Genomic DNA, 21,765 nt, shown 5'->3' on the forward strand with positions numbered 1-21,765 from the left:
ATGGGCATCGTTAGCTGGCCAGCATTTATTATCTGTCCTGAGTTGCCCTTGAGAAGATGATGGTGAGCTGCCTTCTTAAACAGATACAGTCCTTGTTCTGTGGGTTGACCCACGTCATTTGGGAGGGAATTCCAGGATTTTGACCCACTAACAAATGAAGGAACAGTGTTATTTATCCAAGCCAGGGTGATGAGTGGCATGGAGGGAAGCTTGAAGGTGGTGGCATTCCCATGTATCTGCTGCCCTGTCCTTCTAGATGGAAGTGGTCGTGGACTTGGAAGGTGCTGTCTCAATCTTTGGTGAATTTCTGCTGTGTATCTTGTAGATAGTATACACAGTGCTACTGAGCATCAGATGCTTGTGGACTTAGTGCCAATCAAGCAGGCTGCTTGGTCCTGGATTGTGTCAAGGTTCTTGAGTGTTGTTGCACACTCCTGAGTTGTGCCTTATACATGGTGGACAGGCTTTAGGAAGTCAGGAGGGGAGTTACTTGTTGCAGTAATCCTACTCTCTGATCTGCTCTTGCAGCCACCATGCTTATGTGGGGAATCCAGTTGAATTGCTAGTCAACGGTAAACCCCAAGACGCTGATAGTGGGGGGATTCAATGAATGTCAAGGGGCGGAGGTTAGATTGTCTCTTATTGGTAATGGTCAAACCTGGCATTTGTGTGGTGCAAATGTTACGGTGTCTGTCAATAGTATGATAACTGCAGGGACTTTTGGCCCATTGCTTATGAATTCCAAATTCTCAGAAAGGAAAAGGGACAGAACTAATACAATGAGAAAGACAACACAAATCTTGCTTTCATTATTAACTTTTAAGTTGTCAAGCGCTTACTCTTGGAACATCATCATCATCATCGTCATCACTTTCATCATCGGCTACTGGTGACGGATGACAGTACGGACCAGATATCAAAAGGTTTTCGTAGCTCAATTCTACTTTGTAATGGCAAGAAGCATCACTGTCATATTCTGTAAATAAGCAGAGGAGAACGTCACATGAGGCACATTTGCTGCTCATCATCCTTCCATCAAATAGTGTTCTTAACAGCTTGTAAAATTTTTGATCCATTCTAAATCACTATAGATCTTGCTAAAAGTAAAATGTACAGATGTTGGAAGCCTGAAGTGAAAAAAGAAAATATTGAAGATACTGAGCAGGTCTCGCAGCAGCGATAGAGAGAAACAGGGTTAATGTTTCAGGTCAAAGACCTGAATTCTTATTCTAATCTTGTCAAGTATTGTTCAAAGTTACAGGCTTTAGGAAGGAATCAAAATACATAATTACACATAATTCAAACATATACAACGTCATATGTTTGATATAGTTGCATGCAAAACTGACAGTTTTTTTTTAAAAAGCATTTGAGCTATCAGTTGCTAAAATCTAATAATTCCCAATAAAAATTACTAAGGGAGCTCAACTTCTATTACCTAAATCGAGGTAAATGCTTTGGAATTTTCACAGGTTCAGAAAGATCAGTATAGCCCAGCTAGCGGTCAGAAATGCAAGATTAAAATCACTGCATCTATAAAAAGTGTTAATTTAGTGATTTCAAGTTTTTATTATTTTTCTTTTCAGGATCTTGCTTCTATGATGCTGACTACAAATATACACCATATTACTTGTTTTTGTTTATCTGCTGTTCAAGAATTTGCATTTATATAGAACCTTTCATGACAGAACATTCCAAAGCACTTTGCCTCTGTTGCAAAAATGCAGCAGCTAATTTGCATTCAGCAAGGTCTCATAAACAGCAAAGTGATAACAGCCAGATCATCTATTTTATGATGGTTGAAGTATAATTGCTGATGAGAACACTCATTTGATCAGTAAAGCCTCAAAAGTAGTCTGATATAGAGGCTGCTACTTTCCAGAGATGGGCAGTAAAGTATTTAGAGAATGGGCTTCCTGTATGTTCATCTGAGCATATGAAAGCTTATCTAGCCTTTAGGTATTAGGAAGCTGACACTGATCCATACAACGAATCTAAAATACAAGAGAAGCCAAATAATCGAGACTAAAAGGGTTAAAAATGACAGAACAACATAGCAGCAAGATGCAACCAATTGTCTTTAAATGAGAAATGCTACTTACGCTGTTGTGCTGCAGCAGTAGCTGCAATTCGACAGGGTGGACCATGGGATGCAGTATCAGATGCCACACTAGCACCAGCATCATTGTCACTGTCAGAGGCCATGGCAAATGGTAAAGCCTCAAAATTGGCACTGATTTCCTCCGCTAGATCAATGCAGAGATCAGCCGCATTCCTGTGTGCCTGACCTTCTGCATAAGCAAAAGGACGACATCCAAAGTTTGCACGGACTTTAGTATTCTATTAAAAAGCAGATGGAAACAAGTAAAAGTTAAGGATTTGCTGCACATGATTAGAAATAACTAGAGATACAAATTGGATTATGAGTCTTGATGGGAGTTTGGAACCTCCATCATGGAATCCAGATAGACCTCTCAAGAGCCAAAACGTGTTCTGAAGAAGAGGCATTAGATTTGAAACGTTAACTGTTTTCTATCCAGATGCTGCCAGATTTGCTGTTTCTCCAGCAGTTTCTATTTTTGTTTGATTTCCAGCACCACAGTTCTTTTGTTTTTGTTTTCATTTTCAATTGCTCCATTGTGTCAATTTAAAAGTAAAAATATTGCATTTATCTAGTACCTTTTACAATCTCAAAGCCTAAAGCACTACATAGCCGTTGATACGATTCTGAAGTGGAATCAAGGCTTTTGCAAGGAAATGGAGCAGCTAATCTGCACACAACAGAGACCCACAGACAGCAATTTGTAACTAATTAAACAAACAAATTACCTTTTTCTGAATGTGAACAACTGGCCACATTCCACCAGACACATCTTCTAGAAATGGGTTTAGCCGCTGCCCACAATACGTGAAATATACTCTGCCTTTTGATGGTTGTCCTGGTGGTGGTGGTGTTCCATCACTTCTCTCCCAACCAATTCCTGCCACATCACCTAGAGGAGGATAAGAAGGGAGGCATGGAAACGTGTATGCTTTATAACTATCCTAACTTTTAACTTTAATGGTTTTTCATTTAAAAAAATGGTTACAGTTTCTCTCATAGTTGAGTCAATTTATTTTGTGGGAAAGCACACAACTAATGGGTTTGTTGAGTGTAGCATCAACCAACTATTCCTACATCAAGGCATTTAAAACAGGCATGATTTACACTTCTGATTGGTTAGATATGTTGGGAAGCATCCGTATGTTCATGAGTGAGACAATGATTGCATTTATCATTGAGTCCATACATGGGTGAATTGTTGGAAATAGCTGCTCTATAGTCTCCAAAAATTAGAATGGTCACTTGGAGATGATACCAGAACTGCTCACCACCCAACAAATTAGCACTTTCATAACAGAAGTTTTTTTAAAAACGTAATAATAACTTCTGTTGAAATATCAAAACACAAAAGTCAAATTAAATGGTCAAATGCTCGAGAAAACTCTCCTGAAGGAATAAACGTGGTACAAGGTGTGCAAAAGGTGTTTAAAACTAACAATAAATAAGCTTCCTTGATACATAAGCTTAGAAGTGTAGGTGCAAACTCTATGCTGATTCTAACAGGACCAATTTCCACTACTTGCTTGTAACAGTACGATTTAAAAGTGACTAAGAACTATGTCAGGGATATGGCATACACAACTTTAATGTTTGTTACCAGGCAAAGGATAGAAACCCAGCATGCCCAAAATTAATTGATGCCCAATCCACTTGTGTCATTACTTTAGGAGCCATTCCAATTTTGTCAATACAAGTGGTTTCTTGATAAACGCTATTCCATGTCAATTAACCTGAACTGACCAGGCAATTACATATTGCAGGTCAAAAGTCCCAGGAAATCACACTGGAAGGTTACGAAACCATAATTAAAAAGCTAAAACGTTAAGGTTTTAGGTTACTGACTTTACAGATAAAGTGCTCTTTAGAAGCACTGGCAGGACTCAAACTGTGTACCAGAGGACAGATAATTGCTCTTGGTTGGGTACCCAACATGGGGGATTTAGATTCAAAGATGATAGCCAATCTAGTCATTTGTGGCAAAACTTTAATGCTATTGGGGACTTAAAAAAGTAAAGGGCCAGAATCCATGTTGGCATTACTATAAATAGCTCAGAGATCTTTACAAGTAAGGTTGGACAGGGCAGGCTTATATCTGCTGGAGATGAGAACAGCAACAGGTGATCTAATTGAAATATACAAGATCCTGATAGGTCTTTAAAGTGTAGACATAGACAGAATATCTTCTCTTATAGGAGAATATGGAACTATTTGGACACTTTTTAAAAATTAAGGATTAACCACTTGAAACAGATTAGGTGAAATTTTGTTCTCTCAAATGGTGTAGGTCTTTGGAATTATGCTTCTTCATCTTTTCAGGAGAGCATTCGTGAATGTTTTTAAGGCAGAGGTAGCTAGATTCTTGGTAAGCAAAAGATTGAAAGGATATCAGGGGTAGGTAGGAATGGGGATTGGAGGTTACAATTAGATCAGCCTTATTGAATGACAGAATGAGTTTAAACGGTTGAACAGTCCTCTCCTATATTCAACGTTTGTATGAAAGGGAGATTTTGTTTAAGTATGTTGGAAAGACTGTGACTGAGGCAAGAGGTAGGACTATATATAGACATTTCTAGACCAACAATTTTTTAGTTGTTTTTGGTCAACTACAATGGTTAAGAGAATGAACAATTTACCAGTTTAACAAGTTTCAGGATGACATCAAGTCTGCTCCGCCATTCGATCATGGCTGATATGTTTCTCAACTACATTTTCCTACCTTCTCCCCATAATCCTTGATGCCCTTACTAATCAACAACCTATGCATCTTCATGACTTGGCCTCCACAGCCTTCTGCATATGCAATTACAACATGTTTAAATTATGGAACAACTCTCAGCACTTTTAACATAGTAAAACATTCCAAGGTATTTCACAGGATCAAAGTTAACACCGAGCCATGGATGACAAAAAAATTGGTAAAAGATGCATACTTTGAGCGAAACCTAGAGAATTAGTCAAGTTGAATGAGGAAATTTCAAGGTGTATGACTGAAGCAGCTGAAAGGCACAACCACCAATGATGAAAAATCAAAATGCGCAATAGGCCAGGGTTGAAGATTGCCAGTACTGAGTGGGTTGAATGATTGCCTCGCCCCTCCCTATTTCCTGAACAACTAAAAGGATGGAGATTTTTAAATGAAACAGTTGCGAGATTGCGATCTAAAGTTGGAAACTAGGCCAGCAACCTCACTGGTGAGGAGTGAGCAGGACTTGATATATGGTACAGTACACATACCAGGGATGAGTTAAAGGGAAGCAGCCAGACAGATGAATAACAAATATATGAATGAGGATTTCAACAGCAGATAGGCTGATGCAGTAGCAGCCGTAATCGCAAGATGAATCTAGGCATTAATTGTATGGGCAGAATATGGATTCAGAAGCTCATAATAATGTAAACTAGGACAGCTAAGCAGCCAAGTCAGGTTCAGTCTTAAAGAGTGGGATGATTGGTGATTACGGAAAAGGGTTTGTGGCAGGGACCAAAGACAACAGCAGAAGTCTTTCCAATATTCAGCTGGAAGAAATTTCTGCTCACTGGAGGTTGAATAAGCAGTGTAATTAATCAGAGGAAATAGAGGGAGTCAAAGAGTGATAGAACAGAATGTTGTCAGCTTACTTGTGGAATCACACACCATCTTGGATGATATCACCCAGGGAGATTTGATGAAAAATGGAAAGGGGCCTCGGTCACTGCTAGGCTGACTCCAAATGCAATAGTGCAGGAATATGACGTAAACACAGTGGACAGGAACCTCTTGCTATGAATGGAATACTAGAATGTAATTAAGGATGGAGTGCAATTCCACACAGCTGAATAGAGATAAGAGTTCAGCTCATCACACACATAATTGAAAAGGTCATAAAAGGTTTAAGCCCTTCCAGATAACAAAGATTGTAACTTAGGTCAGTTTGCTGCCCCGATTGAAAAAAATACAAAAATGTTAACATAAATGTGCTGAGAGAAAAAAAAATCAATAAATTCTTGTGTGACATAACAGAATGCAACAAACTCGAGCAATTCTAAAATTTTGACATCTTTCGAAAGATATCCCAATTAAAGTACATCAATCTACACAAAACTGTTGGTAATTACCAGGTGATAGGGCGACATCTAATCGAACACTCTTCCACTGCAGCAGACTGGATCCATTATAATGTACAGCTCTCCCATTACTGCAAAGAGAAAAATAAATGAACACACAGCTGCTCCTATTTGTCCTAAAAGCATCATCCTACCTATTTACATTTAAGTAAAAATTAAAGAGCCCATGGCACAAAAATGTGCTAATGCATGGATTTGGTACAGAAGTATAAAGGAGACCTTATCACGAGATTCACCAATGTGACAAAATTCAGCACTTCAACCACAATATTAAGGGAGTGCATCAAGCAGAAACAAGGTTAATGTTTTCAATGCATCACTGAGTTATCACCATTTTGTATTCTGTCCAGTTGTCTTGAGGACTTTCTTGATAAAAGTCAAAAAGACAAAAACGTTTATCCAATATCTGGTTGGGAGAAGGACCTTTCTAAAATCCAGATTTCCTGCTGTCTCCAAAAGCTATTCTCATTTTCCTGCACTAATTTCATGCTCTTTTATATTCTCTAAATAATCATCCAGCATACTGCAATACAACACTGATGACTAGTGGCAAAGTGTTACACATCTTGAAATTTTTCATGTGAAAGGAGTTTCTTCTAACCTCTTTTTATATACTTAGTGCTTACCCTCACACCATAACTGACTTGTCTTCAATTTATCTACTGATGGAAACAATGCACACTAACATTAAAGATGACTGAAGAATGGCCCATTAATTTACAAGTCACTGCTCTTTGAAACAAACAAAATATTTTCTAATGGGATGACAAGCAAAACTAAACTGCAGTTAAATCGTGCTCTCCCTGGTGTCTGAACACTAGTTGCAAGATAGCAAATTGTAGGCACCTACTTATGAAAGAGACACGTTCCAACAGGATTTGTCCAAGCTCCATCCCTTTTTTCAGCTTCTGTAGCAAATCCAAAAGACACGATTGGGCCACTGTCATCATCTGTGTCTCCATAGGAAACAATTTCTAATTCCCAATAAAATGATGGTGCCTTAGAAGAATACATCAAACAGCATTAACTATAAGTACTTGCACACATACGAGCATTTAATAATTAAAATTGGAGAATAAAGATGCATTTCTGAAGCAGATTTTTTTTTTTTTTAAATAAAAGGGCTAGTAAGATGAATATATACTTAAAATTACAGAAGAGACCAAAATCATGAAAAGGATTAGCTTTTGGAGGAATAAGGTAGAAGTGCCCAGTCAGTTTTGTGCACAGATGGCAAAAATGTAGGTTCTGTCTGATTTCCAGCAGATTGTGATTGACAAAGTTTTCAAAATACAGGGAATGATACCAAGATTGCAGAAAACCCTACAGCACATTTGTAATTGGAGACAACCTGCACTGCTACCAAAAAATCAGAGTCAACTCTTGGCAGTATGGAATAACAGAAAATGGTGGTGGTTCAAAGCAGGTTAGACAACATTTGTAAAAGAAAAATGTAAACATAAATGTTAACATGTTAACAGAAAAATGTTAAAATAACTTAACATTTTAAGTCATTAAAACAAAGGCTTAATTCTGACAAAGGCCCCACCAAGTACTTGAAACGGTCTTTCTCTTTTAGATGTTGACAGTCCTACAATAAAACAAACAAACAAACAAACAAACAAACAAACTGGTTGTCAATAACTTGATGTTTATTTCCATTCACATTTCTTGGGTCTTCCCAGGCTGTTTAAAGCTGATTACCTCAGTTGTTTCAGTAACTGTCAACCAATTCCTTCAATTTCATCTCTCATATCACCAACTGGACATGAAGACTTTTTTACTAGCTTATTGATTCAGAATAGAAAGAAGGTACAATTAATGCAACAGAACTTATTTATTCTAATATCCATCCTTTTCAGTTGATGTCAAACACCCACCTGTACAGGTATCTGTGATGTGGCATAGATGAATGTCCCACGAGGCAAGCCCCCTCCTGCACTTGGATCAGCTAAGAACGTCACAGCAGTAAGATGGGAGGAAAACATGCACGCACGCACCGGAGGGAAGACACGGGAGGGACACCAGGTAATTTCTTTTGGCTGGAACAACAAAAGGGGGAAATTAACTCTTTCAAATTAATTTAAAAACAATCTATTTTCAAAAAAAAAAAAAAACAAAAAGTTCTTTTAACCCTACAACAGTAAATGATGCCCAATCAAGCGAGTGAACACCCAACAAGCTAGATAAAGTATGTTTATGATTAGAATAAGCTTCCCCGTGGCCTTGAAAGTGAAAACATTATCTGGTATTGAGCGTAATGATACAGGTTTGAAGATCTTATTTTCAATTCTGTATATATAGTGAGCTGCTGATTTGAGTAAAAACATCAAGTGATTTTGTGGCTCTTTGGCTTGGGAGGAAGAGGTAAAGAGAAGTGAGCATAATTGCTTCTCCTGACCATTATTCAGTGACTTGTGCTGGAAAATGTGTCTCTCAAATGTCCAAAAAGAACAGAATTGGGCTCCTGCAGTTAAACAGTTTCTTTACACTCACTGGTAGAGCTTATGCATGAAGAAAAGCACTTGGGTGAGGCACTGGACAATGTCCAGATTCCCAGTAAGTATCAGCATCTTCAGAAGATAAGGGGAGAAAATTGGCAAAAAGTTCACCTCCAAATTATTTCCTTATATTTTCCTTACTGAATTACATTGATTCAGCTGCCTCTCAAACCACTAGGATCCACCTGAAAGAAGGAGAAAAGGTATCACTGAGCAAATAACCCACGGCCACCCTGTGCACTTCCTTGTTACTGTTAATAAGGGAGCATGGTCAAATAGTAGGAACTGATGCAGTTCCATGACCATCTTTGTGGGGCATAAATAGGTAACAGATACGAACAAAAAAAAATTATCTAAACATTAAAAATTTAACTAAAATGCACTGTGAAATGAAATGTTATTTGGAATATGTTTTAACCTACATACACACGAAGGAAAGATATTTTTAGGACTCTGAACAAAAGTTTCAAAATAGGCAGAGGAGACTTTCAGGGACTACAGGATAAACCCAGACTATTCCTGGAGTTACACTGCTATCTTAACATAGTGTAATGAGAATTTGTTCTGATTTAAAAGATTGTTGTCCAACGACTAAACTTCTTATATAGAGATGCCAAAACAATGCTGTCACTAATGGAGGAATCTTGACCTAGAGGACGTATTTACAGAACAAAGGGACGCTCATTTTAAAACTGAGGTGCATTATCCTCTCAAAGGGTAATGGATTATGGAATTCTCTTTCCCAGGGAGTTTTGGATGCTAAATTGCAAAGTTTTTCAGCAGACTTTTGAAACATCAGGGAGTTGAGGGCTATGATGGACAGATGTCATGAAAAAGACTTGAGGCCTGGGACAGAATCGGCCTTACTTTGTTGAATGGCAGGGAAGGCTTGAGAGACTGAATAACCTACTCCTGCTCCTATTTCATAGTTCTTATAGACATAATTTTGGAAATTAGTCAGCAATATTACTGAATGGAATCTGAATTTTTAAACTTTTCAAACTTCATGAGACCAATCTGTAACAAAATCAGAGAGTAGTCTAGCAGTGGAGTTTTGGTCATGTGCTTGACCCGCATTAAAAGGATTGTTACGGTGCAGTGGATTTGAAAGGAAAGAAACAATTGATTAGCACACTTATGTTTTTAGCTGGTTACCTATAGCCAGAATTAGTATTCGCCTAGAAGAGTTAAAGAAAAAAGTTGACAGGATGCAGAAAGAATACTCCATAGAGTAAACTTGTCTATCTCAGGGAAGTAGACCAATAGTGTGTATTGATGTGGCTTTGTTTCTTGCAGTACTATTACCTGTCTCCTGTCAGACTGCAGTGGGGGAGGTGGGGGACGAGCACAGTCCCGGTATAACATTCTCAGTCTTTCACATTGAGCTTCTACCACCACCAACCGCTCACCTGAAAACAAGAGCATATTTTCCTTTTTAAAAAGGAAAAGGATTTACAAGGCACAGAAGTATGCAAACTGTACAGTACCTCAAATCACCACTTCTAATCAGACTTGCTGAAGATCTTGCTATTGTACGCTGCCCTGAGCTCATAAATAAAATGGTTATTTTAAACTTTGGTCCAAAAATGTGACCAAATCCCCAAATGACAAAGGAAGGAAACAGTTCAATTTTGAAACTTGAAAGCAATATCTTCATTAAGTTGACACTTGGGAGCTACTAAACCACAGACTTTAATGGGAGCAAAAGTTGATTACATATTATAAAATTACAATGAGAATTATAAACATATACAAGCAATTAAGAGACAATTGTTGAAATTCAGCTGAAGTACTGTGTAAAGTTCTGGGTATCACATTATCGAAAAGATGTGAATGCATTGGAGAGTATGCAGAAGCGATTTACAAGCATGGTTCCAGGAATGAGAAACTTCAGTTATGAGAATAGATTGAAGAAGTTGAGACTGTTCTCCATGCAGACACGGTAGCTGAAAGGAGATTTGACAGAGATTTTCAAAATTATGAGCAGGCTGTATAGAGTAGATATGGAGAAGCTGTTCCTGCTTGTAGAAAAGAAATGATTGAGAGGGCATAAACTTGAAGTAATTGCAAACAAAGCAAACGTAATGTAACAAAAAACATTTTCACAGCGAGTATTTAGGGTATGAAATACACTGCTTGAAAATGTGATGGAGGCAGGTTCGCAGGGATAGGGGGAAAAGGTAGGAGATTAGTACTAGGTAATGGAACTGATGCACATATGATGGGCCAAATGGTCCACCATTACCATAACAATTCTGAGATTCTGAATTACAAGGAAATAAATGCACCAGAATGTTCAGATGTCATAAGTCAGGAGAACAAAGGTCAAGCAATTCACACAGTTACAAATTGGTAATCTGATTTAGAATCATAGAATGGTTACAGCACAGGAGGTGGCCCATCACATACACGCAGCGCTCTGCGTGTACGTTAGTTCCACAATTCCACATTTTTGCCATCATCCTTAAATTTTTATTCTGTCAGACAGCTACCCAATTTCCAATTCAAAGCCATGACTGAATCCCGTCATACCCTGTGTTGCTCGAATTTTAATCAAACATTTATTCAGATTTCAGGTATCTTTGTGCATATAGTATTGGTTGGCAAGATTAACTTTATACAGTTGCTCCATGCCTACTGTATACTGAGGATATTGGCAAGGCCTATGCATTCCTAAAGAAGCAAAGTCTGAATCTATTACATATAATTGTAACTTAGAACAGCAAACGTACCTGGACTGCACTCCTGTGCCACAAGGTTCAGAACCTCCACAGCTGCTGGACACTGCTGAATGAACTCCTCACAGAACAAACTATCCTCCAGTAACTGGGCCATCACTAAGCATGCTCTGTAAAGGTAGTAGAGGTTTATCAATTATTTAAACAAAGTAAATCTAGAACCGAAGTTAGAATGCTACTTGTTGCAGCCTTAATGGATAATGTAAATCCCTCTACTGATGAACTCTGTTCTCACAAACCAAAATATTTTACAACGAAGAAAATGGTGCAATTACCAAATATGGTTTAAGGATAACATTTGGACACAGATTTTGTCCCAGAGTTTCAAACTGCCTATTTCCTCAATTTCATACCATTTAAAGCAGCATATCTCATTAGTGCAGTTGGAGGTCCTGTGTCACAACAGCATACTTTTAGACCAAACGTCATGTACCCTGAAGCAGAACTACAATTAGAACTGTCAACAGGAAGTTATTTGGAATAATGTGCCACCAAAGACAGTTTATAAACATAATGGTGAACAAAAAGCACAAATCCAGCATGCTTTGATCTCCGATGGACACAATATGAAAAGCCCAGTTAGCCCCTTCAGATAGGGGAGGTACAGTTAGAAGTGGTCTCAGGACACTAATTCTCCTCAATTATATGGATAGGTTTACTTCAGTGTTTAAGCAAGGACCAATGATTGATCAAATTATTTCTTGTTAATAGTCAAAACTGGCCAAACTGTCTCATTGGTATGAACTGGAGTTAATGTACAAGAGATGAACTGTCCTTCAATGACCTAATATCAAATTCTGACACAGGCAACTGTGGGCAACTACACGTGTGCTCATTCAGGAACATGCATGCGCATGATCAGTCCCAGTCATGCACCCTCACCCTCACCCCCACCCCACCCCATCCCATTTCTCTCTCCTCCCCCAGGCCATACCCCCACCCCAAAATGTGCAGGTGCGATTTAAAGCAGAGCAAAAAGTGTCAGCAAATGCAGCCATAATATTATCTGAAGTTTAAAAGTTACTGAGGTTTTGACACAGTATCAGGGGCATGCTTGCCACAGACATGAATTTTTACAGATACTTCTGCAAAATCTTTTAAGACAGCCACATAGCCTTAGGAAATCTGACTTGACAGGCAGCATCTTGATCAAACTCTACACAATCACAGGGCCCAAAATCAACTCTAGGTCCATAATATCAAACTTACTAAGCTACTGAATACATTGAACAGTCATTTAAGAGATCACAAAGTTAAGCTCTAGCCAACCAACATTCATTGCAAAAGTGTTGAAACACAATCTTCACTTGCAAATTATGTTTCCCAGTAGCCCACATGAGAAGGAAACCTTGCAGAACATCATATGACAAATTCTTACAACAAAAATAACCTAAAACATTCAGGGAACAGAGAAAAACCAAAGAAAAATGCAACAAGGTATAACCTCATCCAGATTACATTACCTGGTTCTTATTTCAGCAACAAGTCGTACTACTGCCATTACAGGGGTGGAGCCATCACCAATTGCAGGGAGTGAGGTCAGAATGGAGAGACTCCCTTCTTGTGGAAGCAACATGGACTGAACTGCCTGGACTACTTTTTCCGTGATGGACAACTTATGTAGAGGCAAGGCCTAAAATATATAAAGATCAAAAGACAACAGTTCAGGTACAACTGTTAAAATATTATAATTTGCATTATAGTTATTTAAACAGCTAACCCATCAACTTTTTTTGGGCTCCGTTTCCCCATTTTCTCCCCCATGTCACTTCTCCTAGTTCTTGACAGCACACCATGATCTGCAACTAAAATAGCAGGAAACTAATGAAATTCATCAAACATCCACCTTCTGAATTACTTGTTGCTAAAAACAGGAATCCACTATGTGGCAAATCCTCAGCTGAAAGAAAGTCTTGCTACTCTGCGGTCAGTATATTAACTCACCGGGCCAAGATGCCGCTAATTGGAAGGCATTGGAAAGTAACAGGGATAATGCTTGGAATCATAACACATGGGAGGAGAAGTATGTTATTCAGCCCATTGAGTCTACTCTGCTATCCAATGAGATCACAGCTGATCTGACAAACGTTTGCTCTTAAGTCTTGTGGTTCCAAGCATTATACCTAGGGCAAAGCACGCACGTTGCAAGGCATCTCTCGTGATGAACTTCCAGGTGCCTTCTGATCGATTTGGAGGCGTATTGATCTCATGGGTTAATATAGTGAACAAACAGTAGTAAGACTTTGGTTTCAACTGAGAATCCTAGAGATTTAGGGAGTATGGAGGACTAGATTTATTCAAAACTGCATGGAAACAGAAATTGTTCAATTATTTTACTGCACAAATTTTGAAAAGAATTATATATAGAGTTTTCCAACATGGAAACAGACCCTTCAGTCCAAGTTGTACATGCCAACCAGATATCCTAAATTAATCTAGTCCCATTTGCCAGCATCTGGCCCATATCCCTCTAAACCCTTCCTTTTCATATACCCATCCAGATGCCTTTTAAATGTTGTATTTGTACCAGCCTCCACCACTTCCTCTAGCAGTTTATTATTTTCAATTGTTTACTTCATCCTGAATTAAGTTTAAAACCACTCTTTTTTGGAAGGACATAGGGAGAGGGATAGAGGGGAAGGAGGGAGGGAAGAAGTCTCGAACAGAATTACCACCTCATCTTCCAATAACATTATTTGTGAAACTATTTCGTACTCATCCAAGCAAATGACATGGAGAGGATTGAAGAACATTCCCAGCAACATAGCTGACAGCGCTCAGTATAAACAAGTGGTGGTGATAATTCTGACAAAATAGCAAGAATTTGTAATGCAAGACATAAATACAGAATATCATGCGAAGACTGCCAAACCAGCGTGCCAGTGATTTACACCTAGCAGATAGCTAGCACCACACAAATACAACAGATGAGTTATTACAGTTGTTGGTAAAACAACGTGACAGTACAATAATGAACAGATTACTTCAAGATCAATATTTCTGTAAAATTTAAATGCATTTCAATACAGCAGCAGCCACTTTCCATGATATTCTAAACAACAAACCTCACATCGTGGGGTATACAGTCTCGATATTGGAACAGTCACTGTGTCCGACGCTTTGGAAGCCTTTCGAAAATCAGATAAGGGAAGTCGGACTGTGGCAATACCTTCTTGTTCATTAATAGAAGTCACCACTCCAATGCTTCCGGATATGCCCTTCCCTGAAACCTAAAGAAAAATATAAACTTGTGTTTGAAGTATATTTTTAGCAATGAAATAAAATAAAAATAGTCTTCCCTCCTGTCAGGAATAGAAATGATTTACAGTACAGAAATAAGTCACTCAACGCAATCATGGATGTCAACAACGATCCTCAACAAACAAGCACAAATTAAAATTAGCAACGTTATTCCAACATATCTTGCCAAATCCTTTTTCTTCGAAGCAACAGGAGGCCTTGTAATCCTTTGAACATATTCTGTCTTTCAATTAGATCATAGCTAATTTAAATCCCAACATTATTACTTGCCTTGATGCCATATCCCTTAAAGCACTTCATTCACCAATGTAATCTAATGTTAAAAGTCCACCTAGATTCTGTCTCAATCACTAACTCAAAGTTAATTTTACAGCCTTAAAATTGGGGCTATTTTTGATCTGATCGCTGTTCTAAATTTCTTAGATTTCTTGCATCCATGCTCCTTCATTTTGAACACCTCAGCTACTGGGGACGAAAGAAACTGCTTCTATCCACACACTCCCATTCTTACATTTCTTTAAAAATCATACATTATATTACCTTGCAATCAGTGTCACTCAAATAAAATTTTCCAAGTCTTTCTTTGTATTTAGATTTACTGAGAGACTGCTTAGTAAAAGGGAACAAATGCTCCGTCATAAGCCTGCACACTGCAATAACTGAGATTACAGTCTTCTACGGTTTCATCATTATCTTTAAGATTTTATTATGTGGAACACTTGTGAAAATGACTTGAATTCTCGACTTTTGTTCCCATAGCCTTATCGACTGCGGTGTTGCTTTTATTTGCTGTAACCTGCACCCGAATACTACTTCCACCCAGCCTCGGCCTAAGGTACAATTATTTATGCTCGAAGCGACCTCACTATGGATGGCCATCACTGATTGATATTATCAAAGCAATGCCTGGAAGTGCTCGCAAAGGAAGATCAGGTTTGGATGCATTACCTCCATAAAAATTTAATTTTAATACAAATGTCTTACACATCAATGCATGAAAGAAATATGCAGACAATGACTAGATTACCTGTACTTCAGATCCTATTTTAATGGTCTCTTTGAAGCCCCCAAGTGCACAAAGTGCTGCCACCGCCTGCCGTCCAATAGCCTGTAGCTTTGCCAATTTTCTTCCACTGCTACTTCCATTCTCGAGGACACTCTCTGCATATTTACCAAGCTGAGGGATGTACATCAGTGCTCGAGAGAGAACCTGATTGACGGAGGACAAGATTTCAGTAGACATGTAAAAAGGAACCTTACATTTGTAACCTCTTTGAAATAAAAGGCATCCAAACATAGTTCATGATTAAGGTATGGAGGAAACCTGGAATGAGATTGCAGATGATGATCATTAAACAATTAGGTGTGCTTTTGAAGTGAATGCTCCTGTGAGCAGGCGAGATCACTGAAGGCTGTCACTGACCACAGGCTGGAAGACAAGGGCCATGGAAAGTTGGATGTAATCAGGCTTCTTGTAAGAGTTGAATTTTGTGAAATGTACAATGGCTAAGGCCAATGAGGAGCAGGCTGAGAACTTTAAATTTGAGTTAAAGTGACATGAGGCGTAGATGAGAATTTCAGCAGTATTGAGATACAATTAAAGTAATTTAATGTTGCAGAGATGGAAATAGCAGTGTTGGTAATGAAGTCTGAGGGGCTTGGGAGATTTTAAAGGTTGAGCAGGTTGGGTAAGTTTGCAGGAAGAGGAAGGATTAGATTCTGGGGCATAGATCTCGTTGCAGCCCAGGAGGATGCAGAATCATCATACTGAGTTCTAAGGTTCAACCCCACTTTTGAGCAGGCGTGCTAGCATGCCAGTCATTGTGGAATGAAATCCATCAGTGAAGAGACAAAGCTAGACATCAGTAGCACACAAATGAAATCTGTTCAAAGATAATACTACCGAGGATCATATGAAGATAAGCAATGGGAGAGGCTCAAGGACTGAAAATTAGCACTCTGCAGGGAAACATGTAGACAAGAAAAACTGTCATAAATGAAAACACATCAACATTGACAAACGGAAACTCCAGAAACACTATGGTACAGAATGTGACCCTATCCCTTTCCTCTGTAACCAATGAGGCTGCATAGAATCATGATGAAGCAGCTCAACCCTAAGCTGAGTCTTCCAAAGGTCCCATAGATTTAGCCAGACAACAGTATTATCACTTGCACCTGTGTGAATCCAAGATTAATAATATCTTTTTAAACGTGGCTGGACGTTAATGAATTGGAAACAAAAATTGAGGATTCCGATTTACAAAATCCTGAAAAAAAAAACTAACAATAACTCTACTCCAAAATTAGGAGTCATAACTACAACAGAAATTTACTGGAACTTATCGTGAGGAAATGTGGGCTGTAGGAGGTGGAGTCACATGAATCTTAGAATTCCAACAGCGTGGAAGCAAGCCATTTGGCCCATCAAGTCATCACTGACCCTCTGAAAAGCATCCCACCCAGACCTACACCATCCCTGTAATCCTGCATTTCTCATGGCTAATCCACCCAGCCTGCACATCCCTGGACACTAGGGGCAATTTAGCATGGCCAATCCACCCCGCCTGCACATCTTCAGACTGTGGGAGGAAACTGGAGCACCTAGAGGAAACCCACGCAGACGGAGTGTGCGAACTCTACACAGTGAATTGGCTGAAGTTGGAATCGAATCAGAGTCTCTAGGACTGTGAGGCACTGGTGCTAACCACTGAGTCACTGTGCCAACTCTTCCTATACTAGGTCCTACAGAGATTTTCTGATTCTGTTGAGTCTGTTTCTTTAGCTAATGAAGTCACAATTATGCAAAACCCATATTTTCTACCATTTTAAAAATGAACAACTTCTTAAAAATAAACTAAAATATTGAAAATTTTTTACTGGACTTGCAGATTACAGTTTAGCCTAATGGCTCAGTGAACAAGAATCTATAAAATATCAATTGGAAACTCCAAAAAAATCAGTTTCAACCGATCCTTATAAAGCTGAAGACGATTATCATTGACGAATGAGCTCAAGAACATTTTTGTAGATAATCAAAGCCTCATACTGTTCTTCCTCACTGGACATCACTTCCTGGAATTTGTTGCACAAATGCTGTAAATCAAATGATTCAAGAGGACTGACTAGCATGAGGATCACCAGTCATTGGTCCAGTGGTCTATTAGACCCAGAAAACAAAAACCAGAAATCTTGCTTCAAAAGTAGTTTTAGGTCTTGGCCTCTGCATTTTGTTTTATGTACCTTTTCTGCAGTGGTGGTCCAGATCTGGGCAGTGCTGAACTCAGGAGCCATCAATAAGTTGTGCAGTAGAGCAATCACTTCTGCTGCCATGCTGTTTGCCACATGGCCACTGATGAATGGTCGGACTGGGTCTGTTCTGCAGGGAGAAGACAGAACAATTCTTGGAACCAAAATTTGTTTTCAAGCCCCCAAAAATTAAATTAAAAAGGAAAAAAAAAATTAAGTCACATTCCAGTCTCAATATTATTCGAGAAGGGAATCATCAGGTTTAAGCACGCCAACACATTCCTTTTTTTAATAACTTGTCTATTGCTTCAATTCCTATCTAATTCCCATATCATGTAGAAATAAGTATGCCTCACAAGTACTGTTAACCATGTCATTCTGGCTCATCCCAGACCAAATATAAACTCAGATTTTTAAATTTTATTTATATTTTATTTTTTCTCAGATAACAGAAACGTTTGAGAATGCAAGATTTAGTGAGGGGGAAAAGTGAGGGAGATCAATATTAGTAGAGAAATGGCGCTGGGAAAGTTGATGGGATTGAAAGCAGATAGATCCTGAGGGCCTGATAATCTACATCCCAGAGTACTTAAGGAAGTGGCTCTAGAAATAGTGGATGTATTGATGGTCATCTTCCGGGATTTTACATACTCTGGAACAGTCGCTGCATTTGGAGGATAGTTAATGTCACTCCAATATTCAAAAGGGAAGTAGAGAGAAAACAGGGAATTATAGACCACTAAGACTAACATGGCTGGTGGAGAAAATTCTCAAATCCGTTATCAAGGATTTTATAGTGGAGCATTTAGAAAGCAGTGCCAGGATCAGACAGAGTCAGCATGGATTTATGAAGGGGAAATCATGCTTGACAAATCTGTTGGAATTCTATGAAGATGTAACTAGTAGAGTTGACAAGGGGAAGCCAGTCAATGTGATACATTTTGACTTTCTGAAAGCATTTGACAAAGTCCCATATAGGAGATTATTTTGCAACATTAAAGCACATAGGATTGGGGCAAGTGTATTGAGATGGACAGAAAACGGATTGGCAGAGAGAAAACAAAGAGTAGGAATTAATGGGTCCTTTTCAAATTGGCAAGCAATAACTTGTGGGACCCCAGCTATTGACAATATATATTAACGATTTGGATGAGGCAACAATATGTAACATCTCAAAGTTTGCAGATGATACCAAGTTGGGTGGGAGGGTGAGCTGTGACGAGGATGCAGAGATCCTTCAGCATGATCTCGTCAGGTCGGGTGAGTGTGCAAATCAATGGCAGACGCAGTATGATTTGGATAAATGCGAGGTTATTCACTTTGGAAGCAAAAACAAGGTGGCAGATTACTACCCAAATGGCTGTAAATTGGGACAGGGGAATGTGCAGCAGGGCCTAGGTGTCCTTGTGCACCAATCGCTGAAGGTAAGCATGCAGGCGCAGCAGGCGGTAAAGAAGGCAAATGGTATGTTGGCATTCATTGAGAGAGGTTTCGAATACAAGAGCAGGGATGTCTTGTGGCAGTTATACAGGACCTTGGTGAGGCCACACGTAGAATATTGTGTGCAGTTTTTGTCTTCTTTTCCGAGGAAGGATTCTCTTGCTCTCGAGGGAGTGCAGAGAAAGTTTACCAGGCTGATTCTGGGGATGGCAGGACAGACGTACGAGGAGATTGATTAGGTTAGGATTGTTTTTGCTGGAGTTCGGATGAATGATGGGGGATCTCATGGGGACTTATAAAATTCTACAAGGACTAGACAGGGTAGATGCAAAGGATGTTCCTGATGGTGGGTTATGTCCAGAACCAGGGGTCACAGTCTTAGGATTTGGGGTAGACCATTTAGGATGGATATGAGGAGTCATTTCTTCACCTAAAGAGTGGTGAGTCTGTGGAATTCATTACCACAGGAAGTAGTTAATGTCAAAACACAGAATGTATTTAAGGGGCAGCTAGATATAGCACTTGGGATGAGTGGGATCAAAGGTTTTGGGGAGAAAGCAGGATTAGGCTATTGAGATGAAGGATCAGCCATGATCGTGATGAATGGCGAAGCAGGCTTGAAGGGCTGACTGGCCTCCACCTGTTCCTATGTTCTATGTTTCTAAAAAGCAACGTGCATTTAAAAGCACTTTTCACAACCTCAGGATGTTCCATGGTTAATGAAATATTGTTACAACATACAGGTAGATGACTAAACATTAATCTTTAGTATAACACATTAAATTCACAAGTACTTAAAACCGCATTATTCCTTTCATCCCTTAGCTCTCCCTTCTAGCTAAAAGCAATATGTCCTTGAACCCACATACTTGCAATCTGATTCTTATTTTTGTTTTATTTTAGCCTCTCTACAACCTCTTGGTCCTGTAACTAGGTTGCACAGTCGAAAAAGTCTTAAATCAGGAAGTGATAGGGTTCTTCAATAGAACAAATTTGAACAGTTTCACTGTGCTCCATCCTGAAAGGGTATGTTCTTCATTTTCTGGTCTTCAATCCCATTTCTTTCTCACTATCTCTTACCTGGCAAGTTCTGCATTTTTTTCTCTGCAGATGGATGTCTGAGCTGTTTTCTTCTTGTCGCCAGTTGTCAGCCCACTGGTAGCCTCCTGACTAGTAGCTTCCACTGGTGGTCCCACACTTACAATTAGTCCTGACTGCGCCCATTTGGTAGCCTTGCGCAAGGCTGCAACTGCTTCTTCTGTGATAACTTCACAGTACCCACTCTGCAAACCAAAGAAATCATTAGTCTCAGAAAGCATATTTTAATCGGTACAATATCACAATATTATTCTGTTTCAAGATAGGCAAGAAACATATATTCCATAGGTGAGCTGAAACACTAAACAGTTATTTATCACAATTTAGTAGTGACCCAGTTACTTGATTTATGCAATGTATGAATTCTCAACATTAAAAACCAAGTCAAGCAGGAAAAGGTACTTCTTTGACTTTTATTACCCAAGCAGAACTCATTGCCCATTTCGGACAGAAGATTCAAAACATGAGGAATGGATAGCAACTAATTTGTTCAAGAGATGGAACTTGTATCCTGACTAATAGATTAAAGAAAAAAATGACGATTAACACCTAAGTAAATCATTTAGCTTGTTAAAAAAGTAAAAATACTTTTGGAGAACAGTAAAAGTGACTTCCAGCATACAACTCCTTTGATCTGATCAACTTCAGTCCATAAACTTAAGATTTTTTTTTTTGATGCCAAAGGTCATTGAAGTGCAGAATGAGCCACAGAGATCCGAGACAGATTTACATTTGATCGCCAGTCTGTGCTAAGGGTATCGTAATTCCCAAATGGTAAAAGATTCTGTGATCTGGAAATTATCTTCTCATAATTCCTTACTTTAGTCATGTCTCGATCCATTTTCACTACTTTCTCCATGTTGGCTCCAGTGCCCAATCGGAAAGGCCGCCCTTCTGAGCTACTGCAAAGGACAGAGTTGAAATTACATAAAAGTGCAACTGAATATTTAACTTCATTGTCACATCACCCGATAACACTTTGTATACAGCCATGAAAATTCACTGTGCATATGTAAGACTGAATTGGAAGTGATAAATTCTAACCCAAGTCTAACTTTGGATTGAACACCAAGTTAGAGTGTTTCTCATAGACCAATGCTAATGTAGTCAATAATTACCAAGAGCTTTGTGCTAACTGCAGATTAAATTTGAATTTGAGCCCCATAAACAAAGAAACTCAATTTATCGTCTCTAAGCTAACTGATTTGTCCTATGGCAGTTTTGGAGCATGCTAAAAATGGTCATCAATCTAGGAAAGGTGAGGGGAAGC

The 21,765-nt window shown here is 38.9% G+C and overlaps 1 protein-coding gene across 1 annotated transcript in view; it reads right to left on the reverse strand.

The window, feature by feature from the left end:
* Positions 1 to 827: 827 nt before the first annotated feature.
* LOC109921568 (probable E3 ubiquitin-protein ligase HECTD4) overlaps positions 828 to 21,765 on the reverse strand; it is a 126,527-nt gene continuing 105,589 nt past the window's right edge. Inside the window, exons 31-44 of the mRNA XM_048611736.1 lie at positions 21,316 to 21,397; positions 20,478 to 20,680; positions 17,952 to 18,087; positions 15,736 to 15,918; positions 14,513 to 14,677; positions 12,911 to 13,080; positions 11,442 to 11,557; positions 10,015 to 10,118; positions 8,089 to 8,250; positions 7,059 to 7,207; positions 6,200 to 6,279; positions 2,830 to 2,993; positions 2,103 to 2,340; positions 828 to 976 (exon numbers count right to left, since the gene is read on the reverse strand). Of these exons, the coding sequence (XP_048467693.1) occupies positions 828 to 976; positions 2,103 to 2,340; positions 2,830 to 2,993; positions 6,200 to 6,279; positions 7,059 to 7,207; positions 8,089 to 8,250; positions 10,015 to 10,118; positions 11,442 to 11,557; positions 12,911 to 13,080; positions 14,513 to 14,677; positions 15,736 to 15,918; positions 17,952 to 18,087; positions 20,478 to 20,680; positions 21,316 to 21,397 (2,101 nt within the window). The remainder of the gene's footprint in view (positions 977 to 2,102; positions 2,341 to 2,829; positions 2,994 to 6,199; positions 6,280 to 7,058; positions 7,208 to 8,088; positions 8,251 to 10,014; positions 10,119 to 11,441; positions 11,558 to 12,910; positions 13,081 to 14,512; positions 14,678 to 15,735; positions 15,919 to 17,951; positions 18,088 to 20,477; positions 20,681 to 21,315; positions 21,398 to 21,765) is intronic.

This window comes from Rhincodon typus, chromosome 24 (genome assembly GCF_021869965.1).
Source record: "Rhincodon typus isolate 14 chromosome 24, sRhiTyp1.1, whole genome shotgun sequence".
Lineage (NCBI taxonomy): Eukaryota > Metazoa > Chordata > Chondrichthyes > Orectolobiformes > Rhincodontidae > Rhincodon > Rhincodon typus.